The sequence below is a fragment of the Nesoenas mayeri genome (genome assembly GCF_963082525.1).
Source record: "Nesoenas mayeri genome assembly, chromosome: 2".
Taxonomy (NCBI): domain Eukaryota; kingdom Metazoa; phylum Chordata; class Aves; order Columbiformes; family Columbidae; genus Nesoenas; species Nesoenas mayeri.
The window spans coordinates 892,001-912,713 of NC_137543.1; the positions used below are offsets into that span (position 1 = coordinate 892,001).

The 20,713-nt window shown below is 62.4% G+C and overlaps 1 protein-coding gene across 1 annotated transcript in view; it reads right to left on the reverse strand.

The window, feature by feature from the left end:
• BOP1 (BOP1 ribosomal biogenesis factor) overlaps window positions 1-20,713 on the reverse strand; it is a 69,235-nt gene that overhangs the window by 41,691 nt on the left and 6,831 nt on the right. Inside the window, exon 3 of the mRNA XM_080340616.1 lies at window positions 11,567-11,677. Coding sequence (XP_080196742.1) covers window positions 11,567-11,677 — 111 coding nt within the window. The remainder of the gene's footprint in view (window positions 1-11,566; window positions 11,678-20,713) is intronic.

Sequence of the window (20,713 nt, forward strand, 5' to 3'; positions counted from 1 at the left end):
ACCTCTGTCCCCACAGCCATCGCCAGCTCTGTCCCCACAGCCATTGCCAGCTCTGTCCCCACAGCCACTGCCAGCTCTGTCCCCACGGCCATTGCCAGCTCTGTCCCCACGGCCACTGCCACCTCTGTCCCCACGGCCATTGCCAGCTCTGTCCCCACAGCCATCGCCACCTCTGTCCCCACAGCCATTGCCAGCTCTGTCCCCACAGCCACTGCCACCTCTGTCCCCACAACCATTGCCAGCTCTGTCCCCACGGCCATTGCCAGCTCTGTCCCCACAGCCGTTGCCACCTCTGTCCCCACGGCCATTGCCACCTCTGTCCCCACGGCCATCGCCAGCTCTGTCCCCACGGCCATTGCCAGCTCTGTCCCCACGGCCATTGCCACCTCTGTCCCCACGGCAATCGCCAGCTCTGTCCCCACAGCCATCGCCAGCTCTGTCCCCATAGCCATTGCCACCTCTGTCCCCACGGCCATCGCCACCTCTGTCCCCATAGCCATTGTCACCTCTGTCCCCACAGCCATCGTCAGCTCTGTCCCCATGGCCATTGCCACCTCTGTCCCCATAGCCATCGCCAGCTCTGTCTCCACAGCCATCGCCACCTCTGTCCCCACGGCCATTGCCACCTCTGTCCCCACGGCCATCGCCAGCTCTGTCCCCACGGCCATTGCCAGCTCTGTCCCCACAACCATTGCCAGCTCTGTCCCCACAACCGTTGCCAGCTCTGTCCCCACAGTCGTTGCCACCTCTGTCCCCACAGCCATTGCCAGCTCTGTCCCCACGGCCATTGCCAGCTCTGTCCCCACAACCATTGCCAGCTCTGTCCCCACAGTCGTTGCCACCTCTGTCCCCACAGCCATTGCCAGCTCTGTCCCCACGGCCATCGCCAGCTCTGTCCCCACAGCCATTGCCAGCTCTGTCCCCACAACCATTGCCAGCTCTGTCCCCACAGTCGTTGCCACCTCTGTCCCCACGGCCATTGCCAGCTCTGTCCCCACAGCCCTTGCCCTGCCCCACGGGGCCGTCGCTCCTGCGCAGCACTCGGTGCTTGGACCGGCCCGTCTGTGCTGGCAGCGACGAGCCCACTCACCACCTTCCAGAGCTTTGCAACGGGCTTGATTAGTCTGTTCCTGAGTATTTCCAGGAACTGAGGTTGAGTGGTGATTTTTAGGACAAGTTGTGCTGGTGGACAGAGGGAAAACATCACGGAGAGAACCGTGAGCAAGAACAAGGAGGCACCGGACTTGGGTCTGCAAGGCCAGGACTAAGAGCAGCTGCCTTGTCCCCAGCCGGGAGGTGACGGGGACAGACTTTATCAGGGCCTGTTGTCATAGGACAAGCAGTAACAGTTTTAGATTAAAAGAGGGGAGATTTGGGCCGGACACAAGGAGGAATTGTTGCCCGAAGGGTGGTGAGAGCCTGGCCCAGGTTCCCAGAGCGGTGGTGGCTGAACCATCCCTGAGACACCCCAGGCCAGGCTGGACGGGGCTCTGAGCACCCTGAGCTGTGAGATGTCCCTGCTCATGGCACGGGGGGCACTGGGGGGGCTCTGATGTCCCTCCAACCCAAACCACCCTGTGATGCCATGAACACCATCAGCCAAATTCACTGTCCCAGCTGGCAGGGCAGGTCTGTGCGCCGAGGCCGCCGTCCCCCGCGTGCAGTCCCCCGCGTGTCCCGCCTTTGCACCAGGGGACAGTCGGGAATTTATGACCTGACCTGGCTTTCCTTTCAACCACATTTTCATTCCCCAGGCCCCCACAAAGCTCCTGTTGCCGTGAGTTCAAAGTCAGGTCCGCTGGAGCTGCCGATGCCCCGGTGAGCGGGGAGATGTCACGTCCCTTCCCCGCCACGTCACCCTCGCGTCCCGCACGGCCGCAGCCGCAACGCCGCCAAAACCAACCGTGCCAAGCTTCCCACTCGGTTATTGCCACCTGTGTCCCCACAGGGCAGCACGGCCAGGGCAGGAAGGCCCATCAGCACTTGGTTTTCAGTTGGGGGCCTTTTGGCTGGCACTGAATTATTAACTATTTTGTCCAGTTTGTTTCACTGCTTCGGAGTTCATCGGGCTGTTTAAAACGTGTGTTAAAAGCCTTCCAAGAGCACAGCTCTCCAAAGGCAAAGTGTTGCCGTGTCCACGCTGGGCGATGCGCGTCTCGGGACGAGCGGGGCGCTCGTGCCGCTCCCCTTGAGCCGGGCGCCGCTCCCCAGCCCGGGCTGCGCGGACACGGCTCCTATCCTGCCAGCTCCAAAGTCCCTCCTTCCTGGCCCTGAGCGCTCAGATACACCCGGCTGACGTGAGCTCCGAGGAATCCCGCAGGCACCGGCTGCCCCGAAAGCCGCCGGGATGCAGCCGGCCCGGCGCGGAAATACTGGTTTGCACAGAGCCTTCCATAGACAGGTATTTCAATCCAAAAGCTGTGAGCGCTGTCTTGGAATTGGAAGTCGACACCGCAAGCCCAAAAATCGTCCCAAATAGCTCCCGCGCACCAGCGACACGGCTGGGGCTGTAATACCAAATAAAGCCCCGGTGAGATGGATGCGGGCGATGCCGACGGGCAACGCAGTGGAGCCCACCGAGCCATGAGGATGCGATGGGCAGGAGATGAAGGTCGGACGTGGGCACCGGGGCGAGAAGCACCAGACTGTGCCACCGGGAGTGGAAAATGCATGGCAAAGCCCCCACTGACAGACGTGTGCGTGTCTGTTAGCAGATGTCAGCGTGCTCCGTTTAAACGGCAGCAAATATCTGCTGGGCACGTTAGGGCTTGAGGATAATCATCTTTGGGCTGGAGCGTTAGTCCTGGCCTAACAACCCAGCCCAGCCCGGTCTCCTGAACTGGCCAAGCGGCCTCCAGCTTCCTCCGCACGTTCTCCCGTACCCGGCGCGGAGCCTGATGAAGTGGGACATTGGAACAGCGGCCAGCGCTTCGGGGCTGCACGCGTCCCCTCCGCCCAACGGGAGGAGCCCGAGCGGCGACCCCAGCGCTGCGGCTGCCGCGGCTCCCTGCCTGGGGACGTGCCCGGGGCTCTGGCGCAGGGCCAGGCAGCCGTGCTGCTGCTCCAGGAGCGGCTCTGGCCCTCCGCGAGGAACCAGGGGCTCTCGGGAGGCAGAGGGGTCACACCGGCTTTGGGGGGGTCTGTGGTGTGAGTCCCACCAGGCCAGCGCTGCCAGAGCTGCCGAGGTGGCGCAGGGCTCATCCAGCTCACCGGGGCTGGGGAAACACTCAGCGCTGCCCTCCTGGATTTCGGCTGGCACTGAATTATTAACTATTCACTCAAGTTTGTTTTACTGCTTTGGAGTTCACGAGGCTTTTAAAAATACATTTAAAGCCTTCTGAGAGCACAGCTCTCCAAAGGTGAAGTCCAAAGCGGTGTTTCCGTGCCCTGCTCACCGTCCACGCTCGGCGATCCGCGTCCCGGGGAAACCGCGGCTCTGGCAATGCTTTTGTGGGCTGCATGGTGTGGATTCGCCCTGTGCATGGTAATGCTGGTACTGGTGGGCGGTGGCCCCGGTGCGACGCTGGCACAGGGTGAATCGTGGCCCCCGCGCAGCTCCAGGCGGCCGTGATGGCACGGCCGCGGCAGGGCCGGCGTGCCGTGAGCTGAGCCGCGGCAGGGCCGGCGTGCCGTAAGCTGAGCCGCAGCACGGAGCAGCCCCAGCGCGCGGGGGGAAAGTAAATGGAAAAAAAAAAAGGGAAAGAAGGAAAAGTTTCCACTCCTCAGGCGAACGTTGTTGTGGGTTTCTCGCTCTCCTCGGGTCAGGGAGCTGATGGTTTCAGTGCATTCGCTGATGTCATTCCTTCCAGAAGGAAAAAGCCTTTCCTGCCCCAACTGAGTTGCTTCACAAACGCTTTAAATATCAAGGTTGGGGCAGCCAAGAGACAGAGTCATTTAGCTCCTTTTGGGTTTTTTTCACGATGATATCAGCACCTGTTAATTGACGCCTTTCCCCTCCGCTCTCCACCTGGACCCCCAGGGTTCGCTGATCCCGAGCGAGAGCAGCGCGGCCGGGCCAGGACACGGGGCCGGTGCCGCCGGGGCCGCCGGAGCGGCCGTGCCAGCGTGGCGAGCGCTGAGCCACCGCCGGCAGCACCGTGGGGAAGGGGTTTGCTCCAGTCCCAGCTCCCCCCTCTCCATCACACGCAAACTTTCCGTCCTGGCTGGAAATGCTAGGACAGCGAGTGCCCGAGCCGCTCGCTGCGCCGTTCCCCGTTGGCCGCGGGGAGGCACTCAGCACCGAAACGTGGGTATGGGGTCTGTCCTGAACCCCCAGCTGTTCCCCAGGCGCAGGGAATGACGGTGGGTGGGCACAGAGCTGCTGCTGCTCGGTCTGTCCAGCTGGCGCTCGGAGCAGAAAGCGCAGCAGCCGGGGGCTCCACACCCACCCGCACGGAGCCTTTTATCAGAAACCCAGCGCGACTTGGCAGCAACGCCGGCGGCGCTTGCCCAAAGCCTGGTCGGCTCTGGCTGGAGAGAAGCTCGCTGCCAACAGCGCTGCACAGCCCTCCCTCCTGCCCGCCTTCCTCCGAGCCGGGTGGAACAGCTCCCGGACACCCCGTCCTCTGCCTCTGCCTGCTCCTGTCCCACCACCCCCGGCCTTTGTCCTCTGCCTTTGGCGGGTCCTGTCCCACCACCCCCGGCCTTTGCCTTTGGTGGGTTTGCGGGTCCCGTCCCATCACCCCCATCCTTTGTCCTTTGCCTTTGGCGGGTCCTGTCCCATCACCCCCATCCTTGGCCTTTGGTGGTCTGTCCCACCACCCCCATCCTTTGTCCTTTGCCTTTGGTGGTCTGTCCCATCACCCCCATCCTTCGTCCTTTGCCTTTGGCTGTTTTTATCCCATCACCCCCATCCTTTGCCTTTTGCAGGTCCTGTCCCATCGCCCTCATTCTTTGCCTTTGGCGGGTTCTATCCCATCGCCCCCATCCTTTGTCCTTTGCCTTTGGCTGTTTTTATCCCATCGCTCCCGTCCCTTGCCTTTGGCGGGTCCTGTCCCGTCGCCCCCATCCTTTGCCTTTGGCGGTCTGTCCCATCACCCCCATCCTTTGTCCTTTGCCTTTGGCTGTTTTTATCCCATCACCCCCATCTTTTGCCTTTGGCTGTTTTTATCCCATCGCCCCCGTCCCTTGCCTTTGGCGGGTCCTGTCCCACCGCTCCCGTCCCTTGCCTTTGGCGGTGTGTCCCATCGCCCCTGTCCTTTGCCTTTGGCGGTGTGTCCCACCGTCCCCGTCCCTTGCCTTTGGCGGTGTGTCCCACCGCCCGCCCGCCCCGCAGCACCAGGTGCTGCCGGCACAGCCGGGACCCGGGCCAGGCCCGGCTGAGGGGCCGCGCTTTGATCCGTGAGGTCCTGAGAACGTCCATTTCATTTTAAAACGCTGTCGCTCCAGATGTTCTTGTTATTCACATTAGTATCTGCAAAGCCTTTGGCACCGCCGGCATCTCACGGCCATGTAAGATAATCCCCCTGCACGGTGCGCGCGTCCCTCTCCTGCCATTTCAGTTTTAAACCCGATGCCTTTTCATCTTGTCAAATATCCCCCCGCGCTACCTTCTGCATCCTGTTATTGTGTCCTCTCAGACTCCGCTTCGCCTCCAAACCACACAAATCTTGTCTTTTCACATCTCTTCATCTGCACATTCCCCCCAGGCCACCAATTATCCCCGCTATCCATCTCCGCAACTCCTCTTGCTCTCGCTGCCTCTTGTGGGAAGGGAGCGATGGCGATGGGGCATGGCGCTGCAGCTGGAGCTGGAGCTGGAGCTGGAGCTGGAGCTCACCCACGGGCTGCAACGGAGCTTTCGCCCCTTCTCGAGCCCCTCCGGCTCCCTCCCCGCGCCGAGCGCAGCAGCACCGCTTGCAGAGGGTACCTGCAAGAACCTTCCCCGAGCGACTGTTCTTTGGGAGCCCAGGAGGGCGCAGAGGGGCCGTTACCCCGCAGCCTTTCGCATGGTGTGATCCCGAACCCTGGATGTGCGGGCTAAAGATCCCTGTCCCGCTGCCTTCTCGGTGTAGGAAACCACCGCAGAGCATCGGTGTTCCCCGAGAAACAACGGGCACGTGTTGGAAAGGGCACAGCGACACAAGGGTGTGCTTGTCCCCCAACGGGAAAATAAAACAACCTTGCATTTGGCAACAGAAACACTTGCTGAGCAGGGCTGTGGGGCATTGAACGGGTTGCCCAGGGCAGTGCTGGAGTCACCAGCCCTGGAGGGCTGGACAGACAGACATGAGGTTCTCAGGACAGGGGGCAGTGCCGGGGTGGGTTATGGTTGGACCTGATGGTCATTTCCAACCAAAACAATGTGATGGTTTGGGAACCCGCTCCTCCGCGTTTCCCCTGGGGAAGCTGGACCGGGGCTCCCGGGCTCGGCGTGGTTACGGTGCTGGCACAGTCGGGAACAACGTGCTGGGGCTTCTGCAGCGCTGCGAGGGCAGAGCCGGGGCCAAGGAGCCCCAGCGCCCCCACAGCGCCGCAGAGGGGCCGAGCCCTGGGCTGCTCACAAAGCAGCCCTTGGGTTGCTCCTCTCCCAGCTCTGGTGCGCCCGGCTCCATCCCGGCAGCGCTGCCGACCGTCCCGCCGGCAGCCCGAATGCCCCGCTCCTCACGGCCCCAATCCCCAACTCCTCATGGCCCCAGTCCCCAACTCCTTCACAGCCCAAAGCCCTGGCTCCTTGCAGCCTGAAGTTCCAGCTCCTCATGTCCCAAAGCCCCGGCTCCTTCATACCCCAAAGCCCTGGCTCCTTGCAGCCTGAAGCCCTGGCTTCTTGTGGCCTGACTCCCAGTCACACAGCAGCCCAAAGCCCCAGCTCCTCATGGCCCAAAGCCCTGGCTTCTTGGAGCCCAAAGCCCCAGCTCCTTCACAACCCAAAGCCCCAGCTCCTTCACAACCCAAAGCCCTGGCTCCTCATGTCCCAAAGCCCTGGCTCCTCATGGCCCAAAGCCCTGGCTCCTTGGAGACCAAAGCCCCAGCTTCTCATGTCCCAAAGCCTCAGCTCCTCATGGCACAAAGGTCTCGCTCCTCATGGCACAAAGGTCTCGCTCCTCATGGCCCAAAGCCCCAGCTCCTCACGGCCCAAAGCCATGGCTCCTTCATACCCCAAAACCCCAGCTCCTTCACACCCCAAAGCCCCAGCTCCTCCTGTTCCAAAGCCTGGGCTCCTCATGTCCCAAAGCCCGGGCTCCTCATGTCCCAAAGCCCCAGCTCCTCCTGTTCCAAAGCCCCAGCTCCTTCACAACCCAAAGCCCCAGCTCCTCATGTCCCAAAGCCCCGGCTCCTCACGGCCCAAAGTCCCAGCTCCTTCACAGCTCAAAGCCCCGGCTCCTCATGGCCCAAAGCCCCGGATCCTCATGGCCCAAAGCCCCGGCTCCTCATGGCCCAAAGTCCTGGCTCCTCGTGTCCCAAAGCCCTGGCTCTTTCACACCCCAAAGCCCCAGCTCCTCCTGTCCCAAAGTCCCGGCTCCTCATGTCCCAAAGCCTCGGCTCCTCATGGCCCAGAGCCCCGGCTCCTCATGTCCCAAAGCCCCAACTCCTCATGGCCCGAAGACCCAGCTCCTCATGGCCCAAAGTCCCAGCTCCTCATGTCCCAAAGTCCCAGCTCCTCCTGTCCCAAAGCCCCGGCTCCTCATGTCCCAAAGTCCCAGCTCCTCATGGCCCAAAGCCCTGGCTCCTTGGAGACCAAGGCCCCAGCTTCTCATGTCCTAAAGCCCCGGCTCCTCATGGCCCAGCTCCTCATGGCCCAAAGCCCCAGCTCCTCATGTCCTAAAGCCCCGGCTCCTCATGTCCTAAAGCCCTGGCTCCTTCACACCCCAAAGCCCCGGCTCCTCCTGTCCCAAAGCCCTGGCTCCTTCACACCCCAAAGCCCCGGCTCCTCCTGTCCCAAAGCCCTGGCTCCTTCACACCCCAAAGCCCCAGCTCCTCCTGTCCCAAAGCCCCAGCTCCTCACGTCCCAAAGCCCCCGCTCCTCATGTCCCAAAGCCCCAGCTCCTCCTGTCCCAAAGCCCCAGCTCCTCACGTCCCAAAGCCCTGGCTCCTCATGTCCCAAAGCCCCAGCTCCTCCTGTCCCAAAGCACCAGCTCCTCATGTCCCAAAGCCCCGGCTCCTCATGTCCCAAAGCCCCGGCTCCTCATGTCCCAGAGCCGCGGCTCCTCGCAGCCCTTTCGCACCTCGGCAGCCGTCAGCCGGGGCCGAGCACGCGCGGCTGCCCGGCCAGACACGCTCGCGGGGGAGGTTTGGTGAGCGGTTACCGCGGGCGGCGAGGGGGAAGCCTGGAGCGGCTGCTGGGGCCAGGCGGGTCGGGAAGCGCCGGCAGAGCCGCGCACACACGCACACACACACACACGAGCGATGAGTTGAAGGAGCTGTCTGCCAGCAGCACATTCTGCAGGAGGGTTTTTTCCCCTCTCTCTTGGCTAATCAGCTACTGAAAGAAGAGCTCCCTTGGCCCGGCCAGCGCTGAGCCCCCCCGCCCGGGTCAGCTGCGCTGCGGAGGAGGGAAGTGGGCTTGGAACAGCCGCCGGCTCACCGAGGAGCACTCAACGCGCCTTCATTCATTATCCACTGACATATGGAATAGTCATTGCGGGAGGAAACAGAACCAAACAAAAGCCCCAAACTGCTTCCTCCCAGCGAGGCCCTGACAGCCTCTGCAGCTCACGGCCATTCATCTCCGAGCGCTGAAGAGGAAGGGACGCTCGGCGAGCGCCGGAGGGATGGCCGGGGGGGCCGGCGCGGGGACCCCGGCAGCACCGGCGCGGCGGCCAGGCGCTGGGGCTGCGGTGCCGGCCGGCGCGGGGACGCGGCTCGCCGGGCACCGGGAGCGGGCGCTGCGTGCGACACGGGCTCCTCTACCCACCCCGGCCAGGAAACCGATTTATTTTGTTGTGTCTCTGGTCGGAGCGCGCGGCACAGAGCGGCCCGGGCGCCCGGCCAGAACGAGCCGGCGGCTGCCAAGTGAGCAGGAGCACAGCGAGGAGAAATCCAGCCTGTGCTAAACACAAGGGCAGAGCGGGGCTGAGCTATTATTCTTTATTAAAGAGCTCCGAAGCCCACGCACGGGCGGCGGGGGAGCGCGGCGGCTCAGCGCCAGCCGCGGCACTGACGGCGGCACAACGCGGGGTAGTGGTGCCACCGGAGATTCTCCCAAAGTGCCGCTGGTTTAGGGAGCAATCCTGCTGGGAGCAGAGCCCCGGGTCAGGCTGCAGGTGACAGTGCCTGGTTAGCAGGTGAAACCGGGCAAAGGGGAGCTGGGGAGCACCCCAAGAGCCCCAGAGCAGCACCCACTCTGTGACCAGAGGGGACAGGGACACTTCCCGCTGCCGTACCCAACTGCTGGAGCCGCTGCTGCCCAACGCCAACGTGTGAACGCGCGCAAGGGGACGACTGTCCATTGCTCACATTTAGGGCTGCTGCCAGTAAAGATAACGAGGTGTGCAGAGATAATGATCACAGATGGGTATAATCAAGGTGCACAAGGCTGGATCTCTACCCAGATTGTGTGACCCCCTAGAGCCCAGGGACGAGCTGCTCCCGAGCTGCGTGCCGTGCCCGGCAGGGCCCTGGCGCCCCTGGACACGGGGACAGGGCTGGGACCCCCAATGGGCAGGAAAGGGGGTGCCAGCTCCAGCTTCCATGGCTCCGTCCACGCTGCCCACAGGACACGCCGGGGAGCGCGGTGCCTCTCACAGGGGGTCACCCAGGACCCCCCGCCACCACGGACCGCACACCCACGTGTTCCGCCACCCCCAGCCCGCGGTCCCATGGCAAACGCCACGGTTTGCCGGCTCTCTCCGACGCGGTGATGGCTGGGAGCTGGAAGGATGCGGGTGATGATTCTGCACCCCCGGAGCCCCGTGTTGCCCCCGCACCCCCCGCCTCCGGAAAGGGACGGGGAACAAAGCGACATCCGGCACTGAATCCGGCTGCCGCGGTTCCCAGCCGGGCCAGGCTCCCCGAAACCAGTGCGGACGGTCACACCGGGAATGGAGTCCAGTCCCCAGCGCCCTCCTGGAGAGCAGCGCACCAAACCGCTGTGTCTCAATGCTTTAATTAGGATGAGGCTGCACGTTAATTGGCGTGAGGCTGCGGCGCAGGCTGCGTCTCAAAGCGACAATCCAACAGAATGAAAATACAGAAGCTATCTGCAGCAATAAGGCGTTTCGCAGCGCTTCAGGGCCACCGGGCCGCGGAGCAGCGGCCAAGCGCCGCTCCCGGAGACCGGCACAAAGCGCCCAGTGTGCGCATCCCGGCCGCAGGAAACAGAAGCATCAGGGTTCTTATGGAAGAGAGATAAATACAATTACAGAGGGAGGGCAGGGGATTGGGAACGGGGAACAAGGAACAAAGCCACTGGAAGCTGCTCTGATGTCAACAGGTTCTGAATCAGCGCTCCCCCCACCGGGGCCCTGAAGCAGGACCAGCTGGGGAGAGAGACCTTGAATTCCTGCATGAAAGGCTTGGGTTTTTTTGCCTGGGTTATGCTGGAGACATTACACAAGTGTATGTTTTCTATAGTCATATATTTCCCCCTCTCTCTAAATCTGTATTCCAGACCCGGGGGCAGGGGCTGCGGCAGCTCCAGCGTTAGCCCAGGTGGGCCTCTAACACGCAGCGCTGCGGGGCGCAGCCGGCACCGCCGCCTCCCCGCCGGGGCTCACACGGGAACCGACGCGGCGCTCGGAGCCCCCGGGGACAAGCGCAGAGCCTCTGGATGCTGTGCCGAGGCTGGGGGCGCAGACAGGAGTCGCCGTCCCCGCGGGGGCCGCGCTGCCGTCCCCCGGCCGGGCTCCTCACGCCCCGCGCTCGCAGCGGCCCCGCGGGCTCCTCACCTGCCCGCGCGCGGGGTTTGCTGCGCTCCGGTGCTCCTCGGCACTTCAACAGGAGACAGGCTGAAATATTCCACCCCGGGGGCGCGCGGGAGGCTCCGCGGAGCGCTCGTCCAAGTCACGCTCAGGCTGCCCAGCGCCCTCGCAGGTGAACCCAGACCCCAGCAACACGGGCCAGATCCAAACGCCCCCACAGCCCTTGGCAATCCCCCCATCCCGACCCCAGGGCTCTGGCGAAACAGCTGATAGAAGCCAATCGCATTAATTGATTTAGCAGACGATTAAGGAAGGCAATGAAGTTTGTCTGGAACAACCAAGCCCTCGGGGCGTTTTACTGCTGAGATCCTGCTACCTTCCACGCAGTTTCCAACCTTTTCCGACACACGAAACCTGGCGAGGTCCCCCCGGCGAGCGCGGCAGAGCCCTGAGCACCGAACGGAGCCCCCCAGCCAAATGCCCCCCAGGCACCCCCTGAGACCCTGGATAAGCCTGGGCACAGCTCCCACGGCACAGACAGCACTGCTGTGCGACTCCCGGCGGGGCGGACGGCTCCCCAGAGCCCAAGTGACACGCTTGGGCGACGTCCCCTCGCCCGGGTCTCCCGCCAGCTCTGCGCTTCCCTTCCAGAGATGAGGTTTGACTGCATTGCCACGCTTTGCGCGCACACAGAAGCCGACACCGAGGGAAATCCATCACCTCTGCCCTGTAGCCATGTATTGAAAACCCCTTGCGCCGGGTCCTACCTCTTCATCTGAGCTGTCTTCTTCGTATTCATTCTGAGCAAGCAGATCCTCATCGTCCTTCAACGACGAATCGTCCTCCAAGGTTTTGCTCTTCCTGGGAGCCCCTTTGGCCTGAAAGACAGAAAAGCACAGCTCAGTAAGATCCTATCGCGTGAATCTTTGCATTTGTGCGGTCACTGAATCGGGGACCATGGCTGGTGATGAAATGTGAAGCTGCCACCGCCTGGCTGTGCTGGCAGGGCCCTGGTCCCCAGCCCGCGCTCGCTCTCCTCTCCCGGGACACCCAACTGCACAAGGAAGGAAGGAAGGAAAGGGCTCATTAAGCAGCGAGTGCTCACGGCCACCTGGGAGTGCAGAGAGACAAAGCCCATCAGCTCTGTCCTGGGGACAAGTGGCCTGAGCAGCTCCGGCAGCTGCTCAGCTCGCCCAAGAGCTTCATTCTTCCTCCTTGGGTTTAAAATGATTGTCCCTCTGCAGCTGCCCTGTCCAAACCACCTCCCAGAGCCACTTCAGCCTCCTGCCCCGTCCAAACCATCTCCCGGAGCCACTTCAGCCTCCTGCCCCGTCCAAACCATCTCCCAGAGCCACTTCAGCCCCCTGCCCCGTCCAAACCACCTCCCAGAGCCACTTCAGCCTCCTGCCCCGTCCAAACCATCTCCCGGAGCCACTTCAGCCTCCTGCCCCGTCCAAACCATCTCCCGGAGCCACTTCAGCCCCCTGCCCCATCCAAACCATCTCCCGGAGCTACTTCAGCCTCTCGCCCCGTCCAAACCATCTCCCGGAGCCACTTCAGCCCCCTGCCCCGTCCAAACCATCTCCCGGAGCCACTTCAGCCTCCTGCCCCATCCAAACCATCTCCCGGAGCCACTTCAGCCCCCTGCCCCATCCAAACCATCTCCCGGAGCTACTTCAGCCCCCTGCCCTGTCCAAACCATCTCCTGGAGCTACTTCAGCCTCCTGCCCCGTCCAAACCATCTCCCGGAGCCACTTCAGCCTCCTGCCCCGTCCAAACCATCTCCCAGAGCTACTTCAGCCCCCTGCCCCATCCAAACCATCTCCCGGAGCCACTTCAGCCCCCTGCCCCGTCCAAACCACCTCCTGGAGCTACTTCAGCCTCCTGCCCCATCCAAACCATCTCCCGGAGCCACTTCAGCCTCCTGCCTCATCCAAACCATCTCCCGGAGCCACTTCAGCCTCCTGCCCCGTCCAAACCATCTCCCGGAGCCACTTCAGCCTCCTGCCCCATCCAAACCATCTCCCGGAGCTACTTCAGCCTCCTGCCCCGTCCAAACCATCTCCCGGAGCCACTTCAGCCTCCTGCCCCATCCAAACCATCTCCCGGAGCTACTTCAGCCTCCTGCCTCATCCAAACCATCTCTCAGAGCTACTTCAGCCTCCTGCCCCGTCCAAACCATCTCCCGGAGCTACTTCAGCCTCCTGCCTCGTCCAAACCATCTCCCGGAGCCACTTCAGCCCCCTGCCCCATCCAAACCATCTCCCGGAGCCACTTCCAGCCTCTCGCCCCGTCCAAACCATCTCCCGGAGCCACTTCCAGCCTCTCGCCCCGTCCAAACCATCTCCCGGAGCCACTTCAGCCTCCTGCCCCATCCAAACCATCTCCCGGAGCTACTTCAGCCTCCTGCCCCGTCCAAACCATCTCCTGGAGCTACTTCAGCCTCCTGCCCCGTCCAAACCATCTCCCGGAGCTACTTCAGCCTCCTGCCCCATCCAAACCATGTCCCGGAGCCACTTCCAGCCTCCTGCCCCGTCTAAACCATCTCCCGGAGCTACTTCAGCCTCCTGCCCTGTCCAAACCATCTCCCGGAGCCACTTCAGCCTCCTGCCCTGTCCAAACCATCTCCCAGAGCCACTTCAGCCTCCTGCCCCGTCCAAACCATCTCCCGGAGCTACTTCAGCCTCTCTGTCCCTCTTTTCCCTCGGCGCCCAATGTCACCAAGAGCAGGCGTGGACACAGAGCCAGTGTGGGGATGGGATTTCCCAGCTCCGTCGGCATACGAGACGCTGCGGATGAGGCCCCTGCTCTGGGCAAACCTTCCACGCTGGATCGGGGTGCTCAGGCTTCGGGTGTTTCCAAGCACGGGTCCTGGTCCCCCAGGGCTGCACAGCTCCCATGGGCAGGAACACACCTGACGCCCAACCACAGTTCCTGCTGCACCTTGTCCCCGCTGCCTGCCACCCTGTCCCCAGGCGTCACGACAGCCCGGCTCCATCTCCACGCTCCCTCCAGACACTGTGGACACCAACGGGATCCCCTGTGTCCCTTCTCCTGGTGAAGAACCAGCTCACAGCCCCTCTGCCACCCTGTCCCCAGGCGTCACGACAGCCCGGCTCCATCTCCACGCTCCCTCCAGACACTGTGGACACCAACGGGAGCTCCGTGTCCCTTCTCCTGGTGAAGAACCAGCCCACAGCCCCTCTGCCACCCTGTCCCCAGGCATTACAACAGCCCAGCTCCATCTCCACGCTCCCTCCTGACACTGTGGACACCAATGGGATCCCCTGTGTCCCTTCTCCTGGTGAAGAACCAGCTCACAGCCCCTCTGCCACCCTGTCCCCAGGCGTCACGACAGCCCAGCTCCATCTCCACGCTCCCTCCAGACACTGTGGACACCAACGGGAGCTCCGTGTCCCTTCTCCTGGTGAAGAACCAGCCCACAGCCCCTCTGCCACCCTGTCTCCAGGTGTCACAACAGCCCGGCTCCATCTCCACGCTCGCTGCAGACATTGGACACCAATGGGATCCCCTGTGTGCTTTCTGGTGAAGAACCAGCTCACAGCCCCTCTGCCACCCTGTCCCCAGGCGTCACGACAGCCCGGCTCCATCTCCACGCTCGCTGCAGACACTGGACACCAATGGGATCCCCTGTGTGCTTTCTGGTGAAGAACCAGCTCACAGTCCCTCTGCCACCCTGTCCCCAGGCGTCACGACAGCCCGGCTCCATCTCCACGCTCCCTCCTGACGCTGTGGACACCAACAGGAGCTCCGTGTCCCTTCTCCTGGTGAAGAACCAGCTCCCAGCCCTCCTTGGTGTCCGTGCTCCAGCCCCACCACCTCCGCTGGACTCAGTCCTGTCAGCGTGTTGTACTGGGACCCCCAGGCTGGACCCCGAGCCCAGACGGGTCTCAGCGCCCCAGAGCTGAATGACCCCCCCATCCCTGGCCCCGTCATCCATCCTGCTGCCACACAGTCGAGCTGTGCCTGCTCCAGGCTCTGCTGGCTCTCTGTTCATCCCGGGACGCCCAGGTCGTTCCTTCCTGGCGCTTCAGCCCCGGCTCAGGGTTACTCTGTCCCAACACCCAGCATTCTTCACCCTTGAACTTCACAAGGCAGCCCAACCGGTCCTTCCAAAGGGCAGCGGATCCCCGGTAGACCCCAGAGCCCACTCCTTCAGCAGCACTGTTCTCTCGGCCTCCAGGACAAGCGCCCGCGGGTTCCTGGTGCCAAGCACGATGCTGTCACAAGGACAGGCTCTTCCCAGCAAAGCTCCCGCCTAACAATGGGCTCCAGCGCGTTTGCGCTCAGGTCTCCGGAGCCGCTGGGTGAAGCGGTTGAGCGGGGAACGCACACAACCACCTCAGCTGCAAAATCGGAACTTCACATGGAATCACATAGCACATCATAGTTTGGGTTGGCAGGGACCTTCAAAGGTCATCTAGACGGACCCCCCTGCAATAAGCAGGGACATCAACTAGATCAGGCTGCTCAGAGCCACATCCAGCCTGGCCTTGGATGTCTCTGGGGATGGGATGGGTTGCAAACCACGGGCACGTTCGGAGCCGCTCTGAACCCCAAATGTCTCCAGAAGACACACGTGGGGAGGGAACGGGGCAGGAACACACAGCCCCCAAGGTGCCAACATCACCGTGACGGACAGACGCCCCACCATGTGTACCGCACGCGTCCCACCGAGGCGACCGTGGCACCACGTGTACCGCACGCGTCCCACCGAGGCAACCGTGGCACGTGTACCGCACACGTCCCACCGAGGTGACCGTGGCACCACGTGTACCGCGCGCGTCCCACCGAGGCGACCGTGGGACTGATGGGGCAGGAACACACAGCTCCCGAGGTGCCAACATCACCGTGACGGACAGACACTCACACCATGTGTACCACACGCGTCCCACTGAGGCGACCATGGTGCCACGTGTACTGTGTGCGTCCCACCGAGGCGACTGTGGCACCACGTGTACCGCATGTGTCCCACCGCGGCGACCATGGCGGCATGTGTACTACACGCGTCCCACCGAGGCGACCATGGCACCATGTGTACCGCATGCGTCCCACCGAGGCGACCGTGGCGCCACGTGTACCGCACGCGTCCCACCGAGGCGACCGTGGGGCTGCGTGTACTGCACGCGTCCCACCAAGGCGACCGTGGCACCACGTGTACCACATGTGTCCCACCGAGGTGACCGTGGGACCGACGGGGCAGGAACATACAGCCCCCGAGGTGCCAACATCACCATGACGGACAGACACCCATACCACGTGTACCGCACGTGTCCCACCGAGGCGACCGTGGCACCACGTGTACCACATGCGTCCCACTGAGGCGACCGTGGGACCACGTGTACCACACACGTCCCACCGAGGCGACTGTGGCACCACGTGTACCGCATGCGTCCCACTGAGGTGACCATGGGACTGGGCAGCTCAGCGCAGCCTCTGCTCCCTGGATTAGCCCCATTTGGCCCATCCCAGCCCCGCAGCGGGCAGGACGCCGATGCACCGCAACACAACGTGTCTTCCGGCGAGGCCCACGGTGCCCGCTCTGCTCCCGACCGAGGGACAAGCCGCAGGGCCCGGCGTGGCCGGCAGCCCGCTCCCCGCTCCGGCAGCGCCGGCGGCAGACTGCGCCCACTCGCTGACCGGCTGTGTGGGTGCCGAACGAGCGACAGATCCTTCCCTGGAAAAGAGATTGGCTCTCTCCCCCCGCGCACCACGGGGGGAGAACGGGGACCCCGCCGAGATCGGGTTTACGGGAGGATTCGGTGAAATAATCGGAAAAACAGCCCCAGAAAAGGTCCCTCGCGGGAGCAGTAAAATCCGCGCGGTGTGTGATCACCTTCTGCTGCGCGGACGGAGCAGCGCGGCTCCCCCGGCGCGGGACAGCGCCTGGAAAATCCCGGCCCGGCAAGAGGATGAGATTACTGCAAAAACAAAAGGCTTTATTAAAACGTTTCGAAAAAGGGAGATGGGAGATAAGTTTTTTTGCAGGCTTTTGGCGCTACGATGGCTTCGGGCTCCAGTTTCCATCTTCCCCTCGTTTCCCCCCTCTCTCCGCCGCCACGATGAGACCGGAGGAGGATCCTGCGACGTGATTCTCAGCTACCGGTGCCACGAGCTGCCGGTGGCCTCGAGAGCGACTGACGTGCCCGGAGCTGGCCCGGTCGCTCCCGCTCTCACTCCAGTGATCGCGGCCTCCTGGTCCGCCAGACCTCACTGGGATTCACCGGGGGTCACCAGGGTTCACCGTGGCTGGAGTGGCCAGACCTCACCGGGATTCACCGGGTACACTGCAGCTGGCACAGTCAGACCTCACTGGGATTCACCGGGTACACCGCAGCTGGCACAGCCAGACCTCACTGGGATTCACCGGGTACACCGCAGCTGGCACAGCCAGACCTCACCGGGATTCACCGGGTACACCGCAGCTGGCACAGCCAGACCTCACCGGGATTCACCGGGTACACCACAGCTGGCACAGTCAGACCTCACCGGGATTCACCGGGTACACTGCAGCTGGCACAGCCAGACCTCACCGGGATTCACTGGTTCACCAGGGTTCACCGTGGCTGGCACGGCCAGACCTCACCAGGATTCACCAGGTTCACCAAGACTGGCATGGCCAGACCTCACCGGGATGCACTGGGGTTCACCAGGGTTCACCGTGGCTGGCACGGCCAGACCTCACCAGGATTCACTGGGGTTCACCAGGATCCACCGTGGCTGGCACGGCCAGACCTCGCCAGGATTCACTGGGGTTCACCAGGATGCACCACGGCTGGCACGGCCAGGCCTCACCAGGATTCATTGGGATTCACTGGGGTTCACCAGGATCCACCGTGGCTGGCACGGCCAGACCTCGCCGGGATTCACTGGGGTTCACCAGGATGCACCGCAGCTGGCGCGGCCAGAGCTCGACGGGGTTCACCAGGATGCACCGTGGCAGGCACGGCCAGACCTCGCTGAGATTCACTGGTTCACCAGGATCCACCGTGGCTGGCACGGCCAGACCTTGCCAGGATTCACCGGGTTCACCGCGGCTGGCACGGCCAGACCTCGCCGGGATTCACTGGGATTCACCGGGGTTCGCCAGGATCCACGGCAGCTGGCACGACCAGACCTCGCCGGGATTCACCGGGGTTCACCAGGATCCACCGGGCTCACCAGGGTCCACCGCGGCTGGCGCGGCCGCCAAGCACAGCCCACTCCAGCGCCGGGGAACGGGCTCGGCCGCCGGCAGGTTCCAACCCTTAAGAAAGCTTTGCCTGGAAAGTGAGCAAGAGCTCAGCCAGGACGCCAATCACAGCCCGCGCCCGGTGATCCCCGACTGGAACCCAACCGGACACAGCAAACAGTCATCTAAGCACAAAACAGGAATATTTAAGTGGCAGGAGTAAAGCCCGAGTGCAGGAGTAAAGCCCAAGGGGCAGGAGTAAAGCCAGAATGGCAGGAGTAAAGCCCGAGTGGCAGGAGTAAAGCCCAACCACAGGAATAAAGCCCGAGTAGAAGGAGTAAAGCCTGAGTGCCAGGAATAAAGCCTGAGTGCAGGAGTAAAGCCCAAGTGGCAGGAATGAAGCCCAAGCGGCAGGAGTAAAGCCCAACCACAGGAATAAAGCCCGAGTGCAGGAGTAAAGCCCAAGCGGCAAGAGTAAAGCCTGAGCGGCAGGAATAAAGCCCAAGGAGCAGGAGTAAAGCCCAAGTGCAGGAGTAAAGCCTGAGCAGCAGGAATAAAGCCCCAGTGCAGGAATAAAACCCGAGTCCAGGAATAAAGCCCGAGTCCAGGAATAAAGCCTGAGTGCAGGAGTAAAGCCCAAGCGGCAGGAGTAAAGCCCAAGTGGCAGGAATAAAGCCTGAGCGGCAGGAGTAAAGCCCAAGCGGCAGGAGTAAAGCCCAAGCGGCAGGAGTAAAGCCCAACCACAGGAGTAAAGCCCAACCACAGGAGTAAAGCCCGAGTGCAGGAGTAAAGCCTGAGTGACAGGAATCAAGCTCGAGTGCCAGGAGTAAAGCCTGAGTGGCAGGAGTAAAGCCCAAGGGGCAGGAGTAAAGCCCCAGTGCAGGAGTAAAGTCCCAGTGCAGGAGTAAAGCCCCAGTGCCAAGAATAAAGCCCGAGTGCCAAGAATAAAGCCCGAGTGGCAAGAGCAAAGCCCGAGCAGCAAGAGTAAAGCCCGAGCGGAGAAATTAAGCCCGAGTGGAGGAATAAAGCCCGAGTGGCAGGAGTAAAGCCCAAGCTGCAGGAATAAAGCCCAAGGGGCAGGAATAAAGGCCAAGGGGCAGGAATAAAGCCCAAGGGGCAGGAATAAAGCCTGAGCAGCAGGAATAAAGCCCCAGTGCAGGAATAAAGCCCGAGTCCAGGAATAAAGCCTGAGTGGCAGGAATAAAGCCTGAGTGCAGGAGTAAAGCCCAAGCGGCAGGAATAAAGCCCGAGCGGCAGGAATAAAGCCCAACCACAGGAATAAAGCCCGAGTGCAGGAGTAAAGCCTGAGTGACAGGAATTAAGCTCGAGTGCCAGGAGTAAAGCCCAAGGGGCAGGAGTAAAGCCCGAGTGCCAAGAATAAAGCCCGAGTGCCAAGAATAAAGCCCAAGTGGCAGGAGCAAAGCCCGAGCAGCAAGAGTAAAGCTCGAGTGGAGAAATAAAGCCCGAGTGGAGGAATAAAGCCCGAGCGGCAGGCATAAAGCCCAAGGGGCAGGAATAAAGCCCAAGCGGCAGGAATAAAGCCCAAGGGGCAGGAGCAAAGCCCAAGGGGCAGGAGTAAAGCCTGAGAGGCAGGAATAAAGCCTCAGTGCAGGAATAAAGCCCGAGTCCAGAAATAAAGCCCAAGTGGCAGGAATAAAGCCTGAGCGACATAAGTAAAGCACAAGTGGCAGGAGTAAAGCCCGAGTGGCAGGAATAAAGCCCGAGTGGCAGGAATAAAGCCCGAGTGTAGGAGTAAAGCCCGGGCGACATAATTAAAGCCCGAGTGGCAGGAGTAAAGCCTGGGGGCAGGAATAAAGCCCAAGTCCAGAAACAAAGCCCGAGTGGCAGGAGTAAAGCCCAAGTAGCAGGAATAAAGCCCGAGTCCAGGAGTAAAGCCCAAGTCCAGGAATAAAGCCCGAGTCCAGGAATAAAGCCCGAGTGCCGCTCGGCCGCCCGGGCAGCCCCTGCAAACAGGCTCGTTCCACCAGAGGGCGGCAAGCGATGCCGGACACACGGACACACGGACACACAGTCGCTGATGGGGAGATGTGGGGCGAGTGGTGGGTTTCGACAGCACAGCCTATGGAAACGCCTGAGCCGAGGCCTCGGGGCCCGGCGCCCGGCAGCGGGCGAACGCCCGCTGCCGGGCGCCGGGCCCCGGGGCCTCGGCCGCTTCTCCTCGCCGGGAACACCTCCAGAATTTGGTGAGGAACATGGTGACGTTGCTGCCGCCAAGTGGATTTGGCTCCGGTCACTTTGTTATTTTCTTAAGCCGTGTTTATCTCAATCCAAGTTTCTCCCTTCATGTCCATTCTCTCCCATATTGGGGGTAGGGAGTGAGCGAGCGGCTGCGTGGTCCTGGTGCTGAGGTTAAACTACACTGCGGGCTAGGGGTTATCAGCTCTTGCGTTTGAAGAGGGTTCTGTTCTCATTCAAACACTCTGCAGCACCTGCGGCCCGCGGCAAAGGCGGCATCCAAGATAGAATCAGAGAATCACAGGATGCCAGGGGTTGGAAGGGACCTCAAAGCTCATCCAGTGCGACCCCCCGGAGCAGGAACACCCAGCTGAGGTGACACAGGAAGGTGTCCAGGGGGTTGGAATGTCTGCACAGAAGGAGACTCCACAACCCCCTAGGCAGCCTGGGCCAGGCTCTGCCACCCTCACCCCAACAAGTTGCTTCTCCTCTTCCAGTGGAACCTCCTGTGTTCCAGTTTGCACCC